Source organism: Vanessa tameamea, chromosome 11, assembly GCF_037043105.1.
Source record: "Vanessa tameamea isolate UH-Manoa-2023 chromosome 11, ilVanTame1 primary haplotype, whole genome shotgun sequence".
NCBI lineage: Eukaryota > Metazoa > Arthropoda > Insecta > Lepidoptera > Nymphalidae > Vanessa > Vanessa tameamea.
Window position 1 is genome coordinate 330,915 of NC_087319.1, and position 19,024 is coordinate 349,938.

The 19,024-nt window shown below is 38.2% G+C and overlaps 1 protein-coding gene across 2 annotated transcripts; it reads left to right on the plus strand.

The window, feature by feature from the left end:
* The first annotated feature begins 289 nt into the window (after nt 1-289).
* On the plus strand, nt 290-18,832 carry LOC113400944 (calmodulin). Of its 2 annotated transcripts, none has more exons than XM_026640644.2 (4): nt 290-600; nt 3,380-3,554; nt 15,296-15,538; nt 18,048-18,832. In XM_026640644.2, the coding sequence occupies exons 1-4, from the start codon at nt 598-600 to the stop codon at nt 18,074-18,076; spliced, it is 450 nt and encodes a 149-aa protein (XP_026496429.1). In that variant the 5' UTR covers nt 290-597; the 3' UTR covers nt 18,077-18,832. The 2 variants fall into 2 exon arrangements, with proteins under 2 accessions (XP_026496429.1, XP_064072363.1); XM_064216293.1 differs by lacking the exon at nt 290-600 and adding an exon at nt 3,110-3,139.
* The last annotated feature ends 192 nt before the right edge of the window (nt 18,833-19,024 follow it).

Here is a 19,024-nt window from a genome sequence, read left to right on the forward strand (position 1 = left end):
ATGGCGGGAAGCCTGCGCAATCCTGGAGGCCGGAGCTGTTATCTCGTTAAGCGCCGGCACTGCGGCGGGCGGGCGAGGCGCGCCGCGAGCGAACTGGGGCAGCGGGCGCTGGCAGCGGCGCGCCGGCTGGGTGTCGCCGCACCGCTGCCGACGCCGCGCGCGCCGAGAACCCCGTGCGTCCCGCGAGCCGCAGTGACGCATTGCAGGTGCGCGGTGGCCAATCGGCGCGCGCCGCTGTCCGCTCTACGCCGCCGCACCCGCCCGATATAAAACCGACTATCCTTTGCGGATCAAATCTAATCCCGTGGCGTGCGTCCCGAGACATGGACTTGGACTTTCGTAACGTGCATTGAATCGAATAACGTAGAAGAGACCGAGTGAGAATCGAGAACGGTCATGAGAGTGTGGCAATTCGATTGAACGATTCCGAACGATTCCCGCGGCGCACGAAGTGAATCGCGGTCGCGAGTTTCTCGGCGCGACCGCTCGCGCGAGTGAGGGCGGCAGTATCGTTTCAAACGTCGGTCCGTGCGGTCGCTTTTGCGGCGTAGTCTGTGATTTTTTAGTGTAGCTCCAGATAATCCAAGTTAATCTACGATGGTGAGTGTTTTTTCGTCAAAAAGAAATCAACAGTGTCTTCGAGGGATCTTTCCGAATCTGCCTCGGGGTATATTTTTTGGTTGTGGTGCATCGGTGTTTATAGTGATGACGGCCTCCATTATTATTGTGATGGCCGTTTTTTACCGCATTGCGGATTGTCAACGTCGCCGAAGTAATAGTGGGAATTTAAAGTGAGCCGTACTAGAAGCAGCGGAATGCCATATATCAAAGAAAGAGGCCAGTTTATTTAAACGACAGTTCCGACGTCTCGAGAAACATCCGTCGCCATAGTTTGTTAGGTGTAACCGATGAAATGACGTTACTATCAACGGAGGCTACTTTTCTCAGCTATTATTTTGTTGTTCACGTCAAGTGTTACAGCTTGTGTTCGACTATAACTGTCAAGACTGAGGCTCCGGCGCCCGTCGCGCCCTGCTGACGATCGATCGGCCGGGCGCACCTGTCAAACGCCCATTGACTCATCGCAACGCTGGCTTACATTTTTTCATACGCAATTCATAAAACGGGTTCCGTTAGCTTTCTTCGCAAACTTGAAGCATGGTGACACCCATGGTATGTCGTACCTGCTTAGTATGTCGCTTAGATTTTCTTCGCTGAAAAGCCGGTGTCCCTCGAGCCAAAGAACGTTTGAGTTCCTTGTATTCAAAATTATTATCATATTACTATTTTGAAATAGTAAAAAACATAAATTTGAAGAATATACTTAGCTCATCTATCAACTAAGCCAGGATAAATTGATGTCATTTTAATATTGCTGATGATTTAATGGACCAAGCTGAGTTGCTCCATAGGTCCAAAAAATAAACCAACATTTAACAAGAATTACTGCAGTAACAGTACATTACAAAGAAGTAACAAATATCCTACTCTATTGTTAACAATCTTTTATTATCACCCTTCGGACAGCTGCAACAATCCCCTTACTGAGTAACAGACTAATCTTACAGTTTTTTTTATAATATTTAAAGTTTAAAATACAAAATTCTGAGCAATACAATTTTAAAACAAATTTGGATTAATCTTGTTTTGTATTATCCAACAGTAATAGAGAGTGATATACTACTTTAAACAATGTTTAAATATATCTTCCACTTATTTATAAAGTAAATATTTATCATCAAATTAATAAATTGAGAAGTGAGTACAGAAACTACACATATAATCTGTATAAGGAAGTATTTCTTGAAGGATTCCTCTTTATTATATATCATTATATATCAACATTATTAGTTTCTTTATTCTATTCCAGTTTCCAAATTACTTATTTAGATAAGATTGTTTAGTCATCAGTAGTTATTAAAATACAATAATCAGACACTTAAAATTTAATTATACTAATTGCTAATATGGTTTACTAATGAAGTAATTAAGAATAATATTAGTGTAATGTATCTAATTCTAGATTAAAATGAAAAAAATATTTATTATGTCATCATTTTCTTTTGTTACACAGTTGGATTTCATTGTGAAACATTAAGATATAAAAATATCTTTATCGAGTGCCTATTAAGTGGACATTGTTTGTAGGACCACTTGTTTTATTAGTTTTAACCTTGCATTCGGCTGCCTCTAGATTGCACTAGATACATTGAACATTTTTGCCTAACTACACGCAGTATAATTTGTAATTATATATGACGTTTGCCATACTTTATCTATTGATTACATATGGGCTATTAGGTGTTATCAATGTGACTACAGTTATTTATTATGACTGACCAATATCCAATTTAAGAAACAAGATATGCAAAATAATTGTTTCAAGTGAAACATTGTTTAAAGTAATGATTGTTGCTAGTTTCTCTAAGTTAAATATGAATTATAAAAAAATATCAGTTTAAATTAATGGAAATAATTTTTTTAGAAGATTTATTTTTCATTTCATAATCACAAAGACTTATTTTGATATGTGATTAATATTATAGTTAGTATGAAAACAGGAAAACAGGTTATAATATTATCAATAAAACACGAAAGTATTGTTTGATTTTCTTCTGTCTTTGTACAAATAGAAATCGCTGTAGTATTCGTAATAAACATCGACGCAACATCGCGTAAAATTAATAGTATAATTATGACTTCAATAGAATTTGTACGAAAAAATAAACTATTTCCCTTATAACAAAGAATTACTTGTTCTTAAATAAATGTATATTGAATATAACAGTTAAAATATAATTTTAAAAAATAGTACGAATCTTTTCGGTAATTTTGCGTTTCTCGTAATATTCTGAAGACCATAGAGCTGACACGTGTTAATTTTAGATTAGCCAGAATTTATATTGATTATATATGTAATGAAACATTATCGTACGATATATCTATTGATAGTGGTATTGTAATACTGCAGTATTTGCTATCTCGCACTATCTGGAGTGGTCCGCAGTGTGACGTGTCACAAAAGCAAACAGTAATTACTCTCGTAATCTTCATAATAATCTTATCAGTCTAAATATCTCATTAACTGCTCCGACTCAGTCTTAGGCTGTTCTCTGTTAACAAAATGGTGGTTACAACGGTGGGTTTTTTAATATTAAATTAAATTTGTTTTGTTGTTTGAAGGTGTTATCGAAGGTTTGTTTTTGGTCGCCGTTTAGGAAAATGGTTTCCAGAGATTTTTTCCTTATTCTTTTATATATAAATCATCAAATAAGTCATCGATATATTTCCTTTTACTTGGTTCGGAAACATGTATAAAAACTTAATGACCAAAAATGGTTTGAATTTCGTTTTTTTATTTGAAACATTCATATTCCAGGCGGATCAGCTGACGGAAGAACAGATCGCGGAGTTCAAGGAGGCGTTTTCACTGTTCGACAAAGACGGCGATGGCACCATCACCACCAAAGAGCTCGGCACCGTGATGCGCTCCCTAGGACAGAACCCCACAGAAGCTGAACTTCAAGACATGATTAATGAAGTCGATGCGGACGGTAAGTACAGAAACCCATGACTAAACCTTAGTCAAATTCTTAAAAGTATCTTATCTTTATTAAATAATTCTCTGAACCAAAGTCCATCGAATGATTAATAAATACTTTTAGGTAATTAATATTGAGTGTTGCAAATTCTCACGTAATTCTCACTATAAAACTTTATCGCAACAATATAAGAAAGAGATATGTAAAACATTGATAGGATATTATGTATGACACAATCGATATATTTTTTATGATGAGCGGCTATTATCACAAGTTATATTTAGGCCATAACTCGGTGCTAATACACAGGTTCATTTCAATAGTAATTGTCTTTGTGTCAATGTTTACGAAGGAATGTTATCGTTAATCAAAACGTTATCGTTAGAAGTATTTATTGTTGCCGATAACATGTATGAACAATATTAATATATATTAACTCGGTTAGCCAGTTACTATAACTGGCTAAATAGCTTGAAAATTACTCGAGTAAACTTGGAAAAAATTCAGCATTGCTTGGTTTTAAAAACGCCACCGAATTTAGAATAAATGTACACGTAGTTACGATAAATCGTGATTATGTCAACCTCTTGTGAAGCGAGGACGAAAATCCAGCAATTTTTCGGACGAATTGGGGGCGGACGCCATAAATCAGTGTTAACTTCGAGCTTAAGCCGTGGACAACTTCGCGAAACCGTCTCGAGATAAACTACTTTTCTTTGTTATTTTTTATTTGTGATTTCTATACCGAATCCACGTTAATATATTGAAAGGAACATTAGAGCCCTCCAATAGAGAACAGTCATCAAGTTTCTGTCACTGTCATTTTCCTTGATTTACGCTACTATCCGGTTGTAGTCAGTAAGTTCCAGCAGCTAGCGTAGTTTCTAAATTTTTAGTTGACAATTCTACAAGTCCGTGAACAAAATGAATCGTGTTTGAATATTGTCGCCGGCCATACAACATAAACAGCATAAGCCGAGGATTGTTTTAGTTTTAAAGTAAACCGCCAGTTATGGTCCCCCAAATAAATCCCTATCTCTCCCCGAAAGGAAAGTCAAATAAAACTCGTAATGTAGTTTTATCGCTAATATTGTTATTTCGTCTATATTCGGCTGAGGGACATTAATTCCGTCGTCTTCGATGTCGTTAAACAATCTTTTTGAAACTTGATGAATGAGTGTAGGGAGGTATGTTGGGATCGTCTTGATCTGGCAGCGTTCCTCGCATCTCTACGTATACATACCTTTACCGGCCATGATTAAGCAGATTTTTTCACGCACGTCAGTGGGCGTCCTAATATATTATCTACAATTGCGTAGGCCGAAGTTTACATCGTACTTTATTTGATTGTAATTAATTTTTGAACTAAGCAACCATAACGACAGAATTATTTTCATAAACAGATATCATTTTATTTACAATTTATCTATCAGAGGCACAATCGGTATATTTAGGCAAATTATTATTTCCTTAGTAATATAAGCTTAAGAAAATTTACGCCGCTAAATGTTTTCGTTGAAGCAATAAACAGTAGTTTTGCATGATACTTTAGGAAATAAGATGTTGAACAAATGTTTGCTGATAAATCCTTTAATTACATGGATATTTACAAAGCGTTTGATTGCGAATCACGTGTTGGAACTGCGTTTGCTCTGCCTACAATCACAAGAACTTGTATTCGGGGCTGTGCGATAACAATGGCTCTGATAAAAAAGGCAAATAATATCACTATAACAACGGTATTATGCGTCAGATGATTGCTGAGAGATTTGTAAAAAATACACCCTTATCATGTCTTATTGAAACGAATCATTGCGGAAAATGAATAAAAAATTTTGAAATTTGAACTCCAAACTTTGAATACACAACGTCACTATATAAATAAAAATAAACCTAATTGGCAAACGATAATGTCATAATTTTGATAAATATTTGGAAATGTGCAAAGAATACACTTGAAGGTTGAAAAACATCTCGCGAGAAATCCTCAACTCTCGGCCGAGCCTAAGAGAAAGCGTCTGTACAATATCAATGTAAACCATTCCCAAGACCTCGCAGCCTCGGCAATACATCATATGTTAAGAGCGAGGAAGCCGTGTATCAGAACCGGACGGTATTTTCGGTATTGTTTACAATATTATTTTGTACGAGCCGGGCGCGACGCGAGACGGCCTTGACATCACATGTTATCAACGTGGCGTCAAATAAGAATTGATACTTTATTAATATGAGGGTATTTATAACGACACGCACTCACCTGGCCGACATCTTGGCGCATATGAGACGTGTCCAATGCCCACCCGTTTAGTCAACGTAAGAAACATCGCCAAAACATCAACACTCCGTTTCTCGGGAAAGCCAGGCTAGAAGCTGTTCGAAATCGCAACTTCCTCTTCCTATATTTATCCTGCCACTTTTAATGATGATCTTTACAGTGGACTGTATAAAAGGCTCGATAAAGTTATTCTATATTATGGTAATTATAAGCCTAATATGGCTCTTATAAGTTTGGTAATAGAAATTTGGCTAAGAATAGAAATGTAAGAAGCATGCCAAATAGCGATTTGATAGTGTTCGCTTGCAGCGCTCTATTTAAATTATTTCGATTGCTTTTATACGACATATTCATGAATTACCCTGCAAATTTACACAATATTCCTCTTTCGACTAAAAGCTGTTTTGGTTTATTATCGCGTTTTTATCAAGTCGTCCTTGTAACATACCGATCGCGAGAATTTGCGAATATCGAAAATCATGGGAACCGACGTCATACGCCTGTGTCCGATTGTTTATTATTTTTGACGCAGTTCGTTCAATGGGGGCGTGAGATCTTATATTACCATAACAATTACACCGTTTATATGTTAACTGTAACACAATACTTATTAACAACGCGGAACTCTTCTGATGTTGATATGATACCTGTCCATCATCATTGTCTTCGCAGCTCTGACGTCAGTGTAAGGTCATGTTTACGATCTCTCAAACGATTGTTTACGAATCTGCATGCGAATGGTGATCTTCACCGTTCATATTTACATATATGTTTCATATGCAAGATTTTATACAAAATAATTAAACGTTAAAGAAAGACAAACTATATGATTAGATTGTGTGAAATACGATAAGAAAATGGGTCTGTGTGTTGATGCGAAGACAGACCGAGTCGAATGGAAAAAGAGGACCCTGCGCCAACCCTTAAGCTTACTTTACTTCCCAATGTATTGAGAAGATTAGGGGAATGACTACATAGAATAAAATAAATTCAACGTATGCATGTATAACATTAGGCGAAATATAATGCGTACTGACATTTCATAATGAAAAATAATTTATACTGGATTAAGTATTAGTAGAGCCGGCCCAGCTTATAACGAACGACGTCAATCACATAATAAACGCGGTATTATGTTTAAGTTTCAATATTGTCTAACCTTGTACGCTCACAGACTTTAAGGTCAAACTACGATTCTTATTTGTAAATCAAATGACGGCAAGTCGGCTCAGCGGAAAAATCTTCATCAAACAATATATCCTTCTTACTTGACAAAAAATTGAGTTGTACACTAATTTCCATTATGTATGCAGTCTAGTATACGAGCAACGTAACTAAGGAAATTAGTTGTTTCCTGTTCGGATATAGTTCGGTCTCAATACATCAGACAGACTATTTGAGACAATCACGTCTTCCCGTCTAACTAGACGTTAAGTCCGTTCATTTTTGCCTACATAGTCTCACTCGCTTTCCTAACTGGTGGGTAAACTCCTCAATAGACTGCTGCGACAAGTTCAAAATTCCGCTTGTTTGTGCAATATTGCGATGAATACAAGTCTAATGTTTCGCTTGTTTGGACATTGTTAACGTAACCGACGTGTAATCAGATGACGTTAATGTCATTATTGAAGTCACGTTGAAGATAAACTTCCCGATTACATTTACTAATGCTGTTTTAATCACTTACTTTCAAATACATATTAAATATTTAGTTTAATATCAATATAAAATACAGTCTCCGATTTTATAAGAAGAACTTTCTCGAAAATTAAAAAAAACTGCAATTTGAATAAATAAAAACATTTTCAAATAATCGGGCGTGTTAACGTTCATTTTACGACCGTTACGTTCCGCAAACCATTTGCGGTTAATAATGCCACGCTGTCACATCCGACGACCGCGCCCGTTGCAAATTAATTTAACAAACGAATAGCAGGAAAGAGTCCTTGATAAACATTGTTTTCCTGTAAAGAGCTTATCCTGCCTCGATAACGGCACATGTTCAATAACAATTAATGTTTTGAAGTCACACGAATTATTATTAAATACTAATTTTGGATGAATAACATGAGAACTGAACCAAATTGCGACTGTCATACTACAAATGGATATTTTGTTCGTATGTTTGGTGCTACTTCTAAAAATATTACATCGTTTTTGATCTGAAACACTAGTACATTGGGCAAGATTCCATTTGAAAAGTTTACGTCCATTCTGAAAACGATAATAGTTAATGTTCCGTATGTACGTAAATGATTGTTTACAACTCCCCTGCGGTCAGTCCTGACAGTTTTAGACGGCTGCTAACGTTCCCTACCCGAACGCGTTACGCCATACATCAATTCAACTTCTGTCATCTCGTACTAACATCATATACACAGAAACTATTATTGAACATGACTTTCGAATAATCTTCGGCCGAATTCAGTTTTTGATTTAATCATAATAAATTGTTGATATGCGACTAATGAACGTAACGTCTTACAATTAACTTTTGTATAATACTTGGCGCTCGCGTCTGCGATATTTGTCACGTGTCTCTCAACGACGCTGCTAACAATCAATATAACATACCAAGATACACTTTCCTCATGACGACAAAACGTTACTAGGATATTTTTGACTTAGAACGTGAAATTCAATTTTGAATATTTGCAGATACATTTTGAGTTCGGTGTGCTGATCCGTGGGGTTCGCCAACTGTACCGATCTTTCAGAAGCGAACTTGCATCGCCGTTTCATTGACCCCGTATTCAGTACGAGATCGTTTTATGACTTTTCGATAGCGCTTCATTCGACGAGATCGCTGAACTGAAAAGCGCTGCAGGAATGCCGTTAGTCACCCATAGCAGAGCAGCTAAATGGCTGGCTTATATTTCTCCAGTGGCCAGGAAGTGCAGTGATTCAGTTAATTGCGTATAAATTCCGTCGAATAACATATTTTATGGAGAGTAAAATTTTATTGACCACGACGGCTTCGTCGAACAAATATGTTTATCGGGTTTTGAAAGTAGTCACGTCGACGTCGCGTCTAATCTATGAACTTCCTTATCAACAGTAACGTCTCATTTGTATCCACTTAATAGCGTATTCATAACGATTCGGTGATTTCGAATAGACCGTTAACGGGTTTCCGTGTCATTTTAAAGTTGATGTCACACGATGGACACTAAGAAGTTTGTTTTTCCGAGTGAGACGATTGTAACTCTTCGCTACAACGCTATTTGTGGAACAATGCTACAAAACGGAAACCCATCTCGGCTCTCGCGATTAACATTAGCTGACCAGAAAAATGTTTATGAATCTTATGCGGCATAACCACTAAACACTTATATATTGCAAGTGTCATTGGAAAGTGTACTTCTTACATTATTAAATATACATATTTTCGTGATGCTTTTTATATTTGATTTTTTTTTTATATATATAAATTTAAAGAATATATATTTTTGATGTAGTCGAAACGAAGTGCGAAATAAGCAGAAATGGTTCTAGAAACATCGCTCATCGACATGAAAGTCAGCTGACGTTGGGGAGGGAGCCGGAGCGCGATCAATACCGTCACGTGGAGCAGGGGTAATTGGACGAGACGGGCTTTCCGAATCCAACTAGATATACTAGCTCGAAAATTCGTTTTATGCGCTTAAGCCAGCGATCCCTGTATCAATAAGATTTATCGAGATTTCTCTCCGCTCATCGCAATTTACATTTTCATAACCCGTTTTCAAACTGAACTGTATTTCGCTTAGAAAATAATGGAAGTGTTAAATTGCCAGCACTTTGATCAAATGACCCTGCACAGTCGTCGATCAGGTAACCTATTAGCGTTGAGCGGAGGCGAACGACCAATTAACTATTGTACTGGGGCTTACGATCCGCGTCTCTCGTCTTGATTGACCCCATTCAACCTCCAGTCTAATGGCAGACATATTGATTTATCTGTATCAGATACTAAGTGACGTCATCGATGCGTAATTTGTAAGAAAATTAATGTTTGAAAACGATTGAAACGATCAAATGTAGCCGATGAAATAACGAGCGTAATGTTAGTAGTTCAAGTACGATTAATTCCAGCAATCACTGTCAATGAAACATAATTGTCCTGGTGTCACGTGTGAAGCCCTAAGATTTATTATAGCTAAACGTAACGTAGTGAACGCGCATGCGCCTGTTTATGCTTCTAAACTGGGATCACAATATAAATAGGCCGGTCAAGCAACTCGCCCATCGATCGATGTCGAAAGACACTACTCTTAATATGTCAGCGCAATACTTTCGACCCACGACGTTTTTTACCATAAAATAAATATACATCAAATAAAAAAATTCAAGTGCTTAACGTAGAAAAGACTCGACGAGTAGCCTATGACAGTCTTCAAAGCCTATCTTCAAAGTTAATTCGAAGTCTATCAAAATTTACTTGACGTTTTGAACTAACCTTTTGTTTCGTTTAAGTACATAGTTTTTACATTTAGTATATAGTTCTTTTAAAAGTATTTCGGATAAAAATTTGCAAAATAATTTACTAAATAAAAACGAACAAAATGAAATGATTTTAAAAGTTAGCGTTATCTAACTGCACATACAGATTTACTACCCCCCAAGATATTCTTGCCAGCGATTCTGGTTTGTGTCTAATCGTTACGAGACCGTTATAAATTAGACAGAATGGTGGATAATTATTAAGAACCGAATACGCGTCGAATTATACGTTTTGATAAATATATTTTTCCGAAGATTATCTTATATTTTCAGGAATAAACATTTCAGTAACATAGAGATGTGACGTCATAGATAATTTTATTTTATTATTTTTTTCAACCGCGATTTGTCTCCAGAGTTCGTTAGCAGCGCCTTCGTTAAATATAAACAGTAATAAATCACATATTGTAATATTCACGGACACAACATTGAATTTAGATGGAATTCGGAGGGAGGAAAATCGTAAGGAGCTGGGGAGCTGCCAAGATATCGATCCGCTCATCTGTGTCTCTCGAGTAGCATTACTCTCCTACATAGCGCAAATGGCTGACCCATTGTCGTCCTAATGGCTTCCCGAGTACCCTTTACGATTCTGATTCACGGACGAATTTAGTTTAGCGCGTTCCATTTTACATGTAATATCATGTTATTAAAATATTTATTGGTCACAGCTTTGAGCATTGGTTCTCGATTATTTTACCGCCTCAATTGCTTCAGTTCAGAAATGTCGTATGTTTTTACATAAATAACAATTAATCATACATTATTCTCTCGTATGAGTTGAAATAACGAACAGCCATAAATGTTTCGAATATAAGGACGAGTAGAATACACAGTACACAGCCGTAGCCGCGGCGTGTTCGATTATTGCCAAGCGATCGTGTTGACAACACTCTTATCTAACAGCTCTGTGTCTGGAGTCGCAGCGGATTGCAAATGAATTTGCATATTCCGTTGGCGCCGTGCCAGCGCGTTTGTCGCGATTACTCCGCGCACACTCAGGAGCATCGGCCGAACCGAACACTTTTACCCTAAATATTACACGGATCTTCCTTCTGCCTTCCACGCTACATCTGGCAAACTGACAAAAATCAATTTGATAGTACAGTAAATTCACCGACTATTCGCATGTTTTATAACAATGTCCCGTAGTTTGTAATTTGTTTGATTTTATTACCAACGTTGTTTAAAATACGCGAAAAAAGTTTTGACGCCTCGAGAGCCACGGAACGAAACATTTGGTTCGTCGTTTTGTAATAACAGTTGAACCGTCACCATTAGATTATCATTCATTATACACAAAATGTGTTCATAACTCATCGCTCTCCCGCCCGCTGCCCGCCGGCCGTCGGCCGCCGCCCGCCGCCCGCGTGATAATTGCAGCGTCCGCGTGTCTCTCCATTTCTATTGTTACATGCAGCCGTCGATAATTAAGATTCATTACGTGCTATTCGCGAACCCGGCCGGGCGCGATCTTAAATATAGCCTATTATTAATACAGCGATCCGATAAATTTCTCTTCTTTCTTTTGAATGTCAGTCGGGTGCTTTCGTTATTAATGACCTCGTTCGATCGATTATCTTTTATTTGAAACGCGTAGTTCAGAGATATAACAAGGTATTATTAGAGTACATAATACACAATGAACTGTAAATAGATGTTATAAGTTATCTCACCATCGCGTAGTTCGTGTTACCTAAAGAGATGACGTAATAACGGAGTAGTATCCAATTATATCAATCGATACTTGACACGCATGTGAAGCCATGTCTAATTACGCTGTCTATAAGGAATTTAATAGGTAGTGGCCCGCTGACGCCATCTTGACTCACGCGTCCTTGCTCGCCGCCTGCTAAGGCTTCGTCTCATTCGCAAGTCGCAACACTGTATCGGCATACAAATTTATCTCTTAAACGTACAAGGTCTCGGTCTTTGAAGCGAGCTATTGAAATGTTAATTTTAATTATACGATTCAGATATGCCTGTCAATATTTAGTTTATCTATAACTTTTTTACCTTGTCATATACCTAACATATTCCATCTGCCGAACTTTATATTTCTAAACAAGTTTTTTTTTTTAGTTTTATTATTTTTCTTCGAGTTCAGTGTAAGCCTCTTTATTTTCTCTTCGACGAAGTATAACATTTGTAAATAATGAATTAAATAGTGTTGTGATATTTTAGTGAGACATAGTAAACATTTAGTTATTTATAAATAAGCCGGTCTCTCGTTTCATGACGCAGTTTGGTGTAACCAGAGCCGGCCGCAGACCGCAATAGCCTCATTGTTCAGGATTCACCGCAACACTCGAACGTTTCCTGTCCTAATAGTGCAACGAATTAAATAACCGTTATATTTAGCCTTACACAGATATTCTACTTTGTATCATAGCTGTTTACGATATCGTTTAATGTGTGCCAAAATTTATAGCGTGTGTTTACACAGTCCAAGTTATCACCGAGCGTTGAACAGATAAATGAGCACGGCACCGTCGCGTCCGGGTTCAAGGTCCTGGCGGCCATTGTTGTTCCTTAAACAATGAGCTGACCACCCAGGCGCCGAACTAAACTCGAGTCTTACGTACTAACCTAGCTATTCCAAAACAGGCATGGCCGGCATGCGAAATAAAAGGAAGTCTGGCTTCAGCATTTATAAAATATTTTATCGATAACGGTAATACTGTAGTACCGATTTTATTACGGTCTATTGATTTTAATTAATAAACTCGTTTTAATTAGTATTTTATAATGTTTTCTGTTACTTGTTTTCGAAATATAAATGGTATATCGAAAAGAGCCTGTTTGTGCTACAATTGTCCAGATGTGCCCTAAAAGCGACAGGCGTTGCGCGAACGGGAATGCGCCGTGCATTCTCGAAAGCTCAGTGGCGGTATAAATAGCCCGCGACGCCTCGAAAGGTTACCACGGAATTAGCAGCGACAAACTTAACTAGAACTTATTTTTGCACCACCGTCTCGGCCATTTAATGGACGAGACGAAATGTCGCCTTATATTTAAACACGATGACAAGTGTGATGATTTTATTGATTGAACACGGTTGGTTGATTTACTACATGCTAATGCAACTTATAAGACCGAGTGATTGTGGCAGGATGCAATAGAGCCACCCGTCCCGCTCGGGATGTCGGTTAAGGCGACGAAGGGAATACATGTTAAACTCATCCATCAATCAAGCATCTAAGCGGCTCAGCTTACCCATATGGTATCACGAGCCAATCCATCAACAAAAGCATCGCAAACGAGATTTAAAGTCAGCAAACATGTCGTAGACCGCAACATTATATAAGTATTTTTTTGTGATCCGCGGTAAGGGTGATGACCGCTTAAAGGAAACAGATCTAGATTTTTAATAGTTTGAATGTAAATTAGTTCAGTCCGAGCACATATCGTTTACAGTTACTGAAACAAAACAGGAAAAATTAAATCGCATTTATAATGTTATCGCAGTAAGATGAATTTTAACCTGAAATACGTGTAACGAACATGTACTCACAATACGTTTTGCGCCGTAACAAAATATATTACTTACATTTTCTCGTTCATCTGATCCTCAAAATCACAAGCGTATCTGTAACTTACTATCGCTATGTACTTCAAAAAATAAATATTTTAATGTTTCAACGTGTAAATTCGCACAAATAGTTTAATTTACTACTTTTAGTTTCGGATCCGGTTAAGGTTTCACCAGAATATTAGATTGTCACCTCTATTTAGTTTCCGTGTGAGTTGACTCGCGGACGAATAATGTTTTGAAAAATAATTCTATGAATAATTCTTATTAGCGTTTACGAATTGATTTTCCACAACATATAGATATAAGCATGATTACATACAACGGCCTCAATCCAATGGGAAAATTTGAAAGTTTTGATAGCGCGAATGGTTGATATTTTTTCAATTCGCATTAAATAATACCATTGCAGTATGCAAGGGTTGTGTTATGTAATCTGTGACTCGAGTAGATGTCATTGTTATGTCTCGCCATATTTTATAATCATGATAATGTATTTGCAGAACTACTGAATTGTGCGCCTCGTAATCTCAGGTATATTTATGTCTATTCCGTCCGTAACTTCGTCTACCAATAAATCTTATCACTAGGCGATTGACAATTACGAGATGTAAGCCTTTGTTCTTTATTTGCAAGTAATACAGTTCAATTTGAAAGCTGATTTACTTCTGTACTATAAATTACCACACAGCCTTTTAAAATTCGAAGTATTTTGCTACTCCGATTATTCTCGATCGTGTCTCGTTACGTCAATCGATCACTCGGTAAAGTCGAGTTGCAATGAAATCAATTACGTGTATGTATATAATAGTAACGAGTAATGTTCGTGTTTTTACGCTGTCGACACTTTATTCGATACCCAAAGTTGATTTATTTCGATGCCAAATCAATAGCCGGTATTTCTCATCGTCGAGTCATTAACTATCGAGTGATATTTATTATGTTAGCATCGATAGTGTTTTAATAAAATTTTATCGTCGATTAATTGATCATAGAGTGATGGAATCGGAGCGTGGAACAGCTGCGCCGGCGCAAACCGTAAACAATGAAAACAGTCTAGCTTCTTTTGATCGGGCTCATTAATCTCTGAAATAATATAAACTACATTCGTGAAAATCGCCGCCATTAAATATCTTGAGATGCTTTTGTTATTATATGCTAAATTATTTTGATTGATTTACACTGAAAAGTTTTAAAATGTTTTTGCCTACCTGAATATCTTCATTTGAGTTATAAATGTACTGACGCAATTTCTTCGAAAAAACATAATGTCAAAATAATTATTGTATCTTGAAGAATGTATGTGGGTAGATTTATTTCGTACTAATTTGTTTGTTGTCAAGGGAAACCTGAACAATCGATTAAATATAAATAAGCTTACGTATTTCCTGATCTCAAACTAAGTAACGCGTCATGTCGATGGTTTAAAGGAAATAAACTCATTCAATAACTATTACTTTGCAGGCAACGGCACGATAGACTTCCCCGAATTCCTCACGATGATGGCGCGCAAGATGAAAGACACAGATAGCGAGGAGGAGATCCGCGAGGCATTCCGCGTGTTCGACAAGGACGGCAACGGTTTCATATCCGCGGCCGAGCTGCGCCACGTGATGACCAACCTCGGCGAGAAGCTCACCGACGAGGAGGTCGACGAGATGATCCGCGAGGCCGACATCGACGGCGATGGACAGGTCAATTATGAGGGTGAGTGTAGTGTTCTTGTGTGTGTACCTGTTCGAGCTGGATGTGCCGTTGGGTGTAGCGCTGGGTTCGCGAGTGTACCACACCACTTGGAACATTGGAAATAGTACCCGCAACACCCAATGACGCCTCATATGAGTGTTGAAGCTTTTGCACTATTTATCTGATGTAGATTTGTTGCCATTAATGAAGCAGGTTATGTGTTGGTTTCAAGGAAAACTTTTCATATATCTTGCTCAGCATATTCATATTCCGGCGTGCTCACACGAGGCATGAATACTGTTCGACTCTCTCTGCCGGATAATGTGAAAGTACACCACCTTCTAGATGTAACGTTAGGTCGTGAAATTACGACAGTTCAGTTAATACCCTTGTGTTTAGTGAAATTGCTCAGAAACGGCTAACGGAGGAATGTACCGCCATAAAAATCATGTTTGCTCTCGTAATACGTGTGTTGCTTAGGTAATCTTTGGTTTATGGATACCGTGATTCTAATCAAATGACATGAACTCTTAAATAATTTCATAATACATTTTAGTCAAAGAGAATGTTGTTTTGTACAAAAAAAATGGAAATTTGTTATGGATTATAAAATTGACAACCTAAATGACCATTTGACATCCAGTTAAATATTCGCTCTAATACAGTAATATCTTCAGTGCTAGTCGATGTGAGCGAACGTGCGCGGTCGCCACGTCTCCCGCGTTCCAAGCCATCCGAAACGACCGATGTTATCATTACTGTACACAGTTTATTGCCGGTGCCGTTTATGTAGATAGGGAAATTTAGTGATAGCGCGGTGAGGTCAATGTGATAAATATTTTAATTTGAAAAACTATAGCGATAGATAAGAATTAAATAACCGTCACGACGGGCGGTTACAGTTTTAAAACCATTACTATTTTAAACTTCGACGATTTATAATTGGCATTACAATACAATATCAAAAGAGTTTTCTCATATGAATGAGAGTTTTTGTCAATTTCCTGGTCAAGGTTTTATATTTGTATTGTACGGTGCGAGAAATAAAAAAAAGCATGAAAAACTACTATTTGGCTTCGCGGCTCGTATCGTATTGCTAATGCCAGGGATACTCGTAATCATTCGAACAATAACACGCAGTATGGGTATTCTTAACTAATCTTCCGTTACAAGAAAAAACGAGTTACAATAATGATCTTATTTTTCAACTCGATAAAAATACTTGGTCAATATCCAAACTGCTCTCGTATTAGATTTATTCGTATCGAGTTGCTGAAGGCGGAGGTAACTAGGTATTAAATTCCCACAGATAATACGAAATATTATATATTGAATATAAATATTATATATATGAAACGCGTACAGTCGGACGGTACTGAAAGTAACTAGTCGGTGGTTTGGGACTCGGTGGCTGCGCATGCGGTGTAAACTATCCAGTAACATGATACTACGTTACCTAAAACTTCCTGTTTTAGTCACTAATGCATCCGACACGGGAATGAATGAATACACAAGCACCTGAACGAACTTTTATCTTGAATGCTAAACCCACATCGACCAAGGGCAGTGGCGACGCCATATTCTTGGAAATTGACACTAGATTATTGTATTCGTTACATTCGGCTATAACCTGATCACAATTAGAGCTACACGAAGGATCATTCCTGTCGCGTGGCGCCGCTGCCCCCGCATTTTGCAGTCTCAACCGACCGAGCGTTCTCTCTTGCAGACTTCCATGCGCTCGCGCAAATGATATTCGCGCGCGGCGACGGCAGCCGCTAGCGCGAGGCTCGCCCTTGTCCTTTCGTTACACTAACTAACCGTTACCATGGACTCCTCGAACTATTCCCTAGTAGTGTGTAGAGAAGGCCTACGTCGCCGCGGCCCACTAGGTACTGACAGTGCTATCAATGGTTTGCTGCTCGTTCTTAACTGTTTCTACCTCTGACGTGTTAGCTCCCCCGGGTCGCCCGCAATCCCGTCCCGGACGAATTCCGGGCGACCCGGCAGCCTCTGGTGCATGTGTCTTATGTCTGTATAGAGTTTTCTTAGAGAAATACCACCTGGCGATCCCTTCCGCGCTTTGCACTGTATTTAGCTTGTAAACCTTTATTACCGACAAACGAGCAGCAAACGTTGCGACCGGCCGCCCCCGACGCCGGCCTTCGGATCTTATATCCAGAGGGTGGTATTTCGCATAATCCCTTTGTAGTGGCATGACGAGGTTCGAGCGTTTCCTATGGTTCGTTTACTACGTCCCAGTGTCGCGGAGCACACTCCTCCCGAGGCCTGTGCTCGGCGACGGACGACTTTAACTTTGTATCACGATCGACTTAGCGATTATATTTTGTCTAACAGGTTACTCGTTTTAATAGTGCATCCTCTGTCTGTCGGTCACTATTTCTGTGTTAACATTCATCTTAGACACGTTTGCGAGGGTTCTGTGAATACTTTTTTGTGAATATCTGTTCGTCGCCGGGAGAGAGCGCTGTACTGCGATCGACTAATGCCCGCCGTTTCTCTGTTTCAGAATTCGTCACCATGATGACGTCGAAGTGAGCCGCCGGCTAGTGTGTGTGTATAAAGCAGAGAATTTTAATATACGTTTTGTTTCATGACACACAATATTACCATCGTATTGGACCTGCATTTCTCTAGTGTTTGCGATAAATTAATATTGTCATCGTTTCAGTTCAATGGTATATATACCGGTGGGCGCGGCCCCTCCCTATTTAGACTTTAAAGTATTCCGTTAATTTTACTATATAAGGAAGAAAACTTCAAGTGTAGCGGTACAAAAGCGAAACGAGTAGGTGTGCGTCGCGTGTCCCGTGTCGCGTGTCGCGTGTCCCGTGTCGCGTGTCGCGTGTGGTGGATGTCGGTCCGCGAGTGTCGCGAGTGTGGCGTGCGTGTGTGTGCTGCTCCGCACCTTTCCGATACATTTAAATGTAAATTTTTTTCAAGTATGAGATATTTATAAAGTACGTGAAGATTAAAAAATTTAAAAAATCACAAAAAAAATATACCGTGGCCGTAGCACGGCGAGTCACCGCCGCTGTACATTAATGATCATAATAAATGTTTAAATTTAACTTAACTAACTCAGTAAACGAATAAATTAGATTTATTGGTACTGCATTAATTGTATCTGTAAATGACTTGATAAATATTATATTTCTATTGTTGGTGAAACTAATTCTATCGAATGGAAAGTACTCCGCTCTGTTATTCTCTAACCACATTTGATTCATTCTGTTATTAAATTTTACAAAAGACATACTGAAATAAATGTTTCTTCATTTTTAGGTCAATAAGGATCCGTGTTTCATTTCCTCTACCCCCACCCCCTCCCCGCTCTATACGCGCTTGAAATATTCGAATCGATAACTAAATAGCATTCATTAACACTCACACTTTACATAATTGCCGTAAAAGTAACAGATAATAGAAATTGTCTCGAAAATAAATTACGAAGACAAAGACAACACTTATGGCATACATTAAAAT

Bases quoted from the DNA above. Each gene is read 5' to 3' on its own strand.
- LOC113400944 (XM_064216293.1), top strand. The intron at 3,555-15,295 runs GTAAGTACAGAA...ATTACTTTGCAG, and splicing joins TAATGAAGTCGATGCGGACG to GCAACGGCACGATAGACTTC. The intron at 15,539-18,047 runs GTGAGTGTAGTG...TCTCTGTTTCAG, and splicing joins TGGACAGGTCAATTATGAGG to AATTCGTCACCATGATGACG.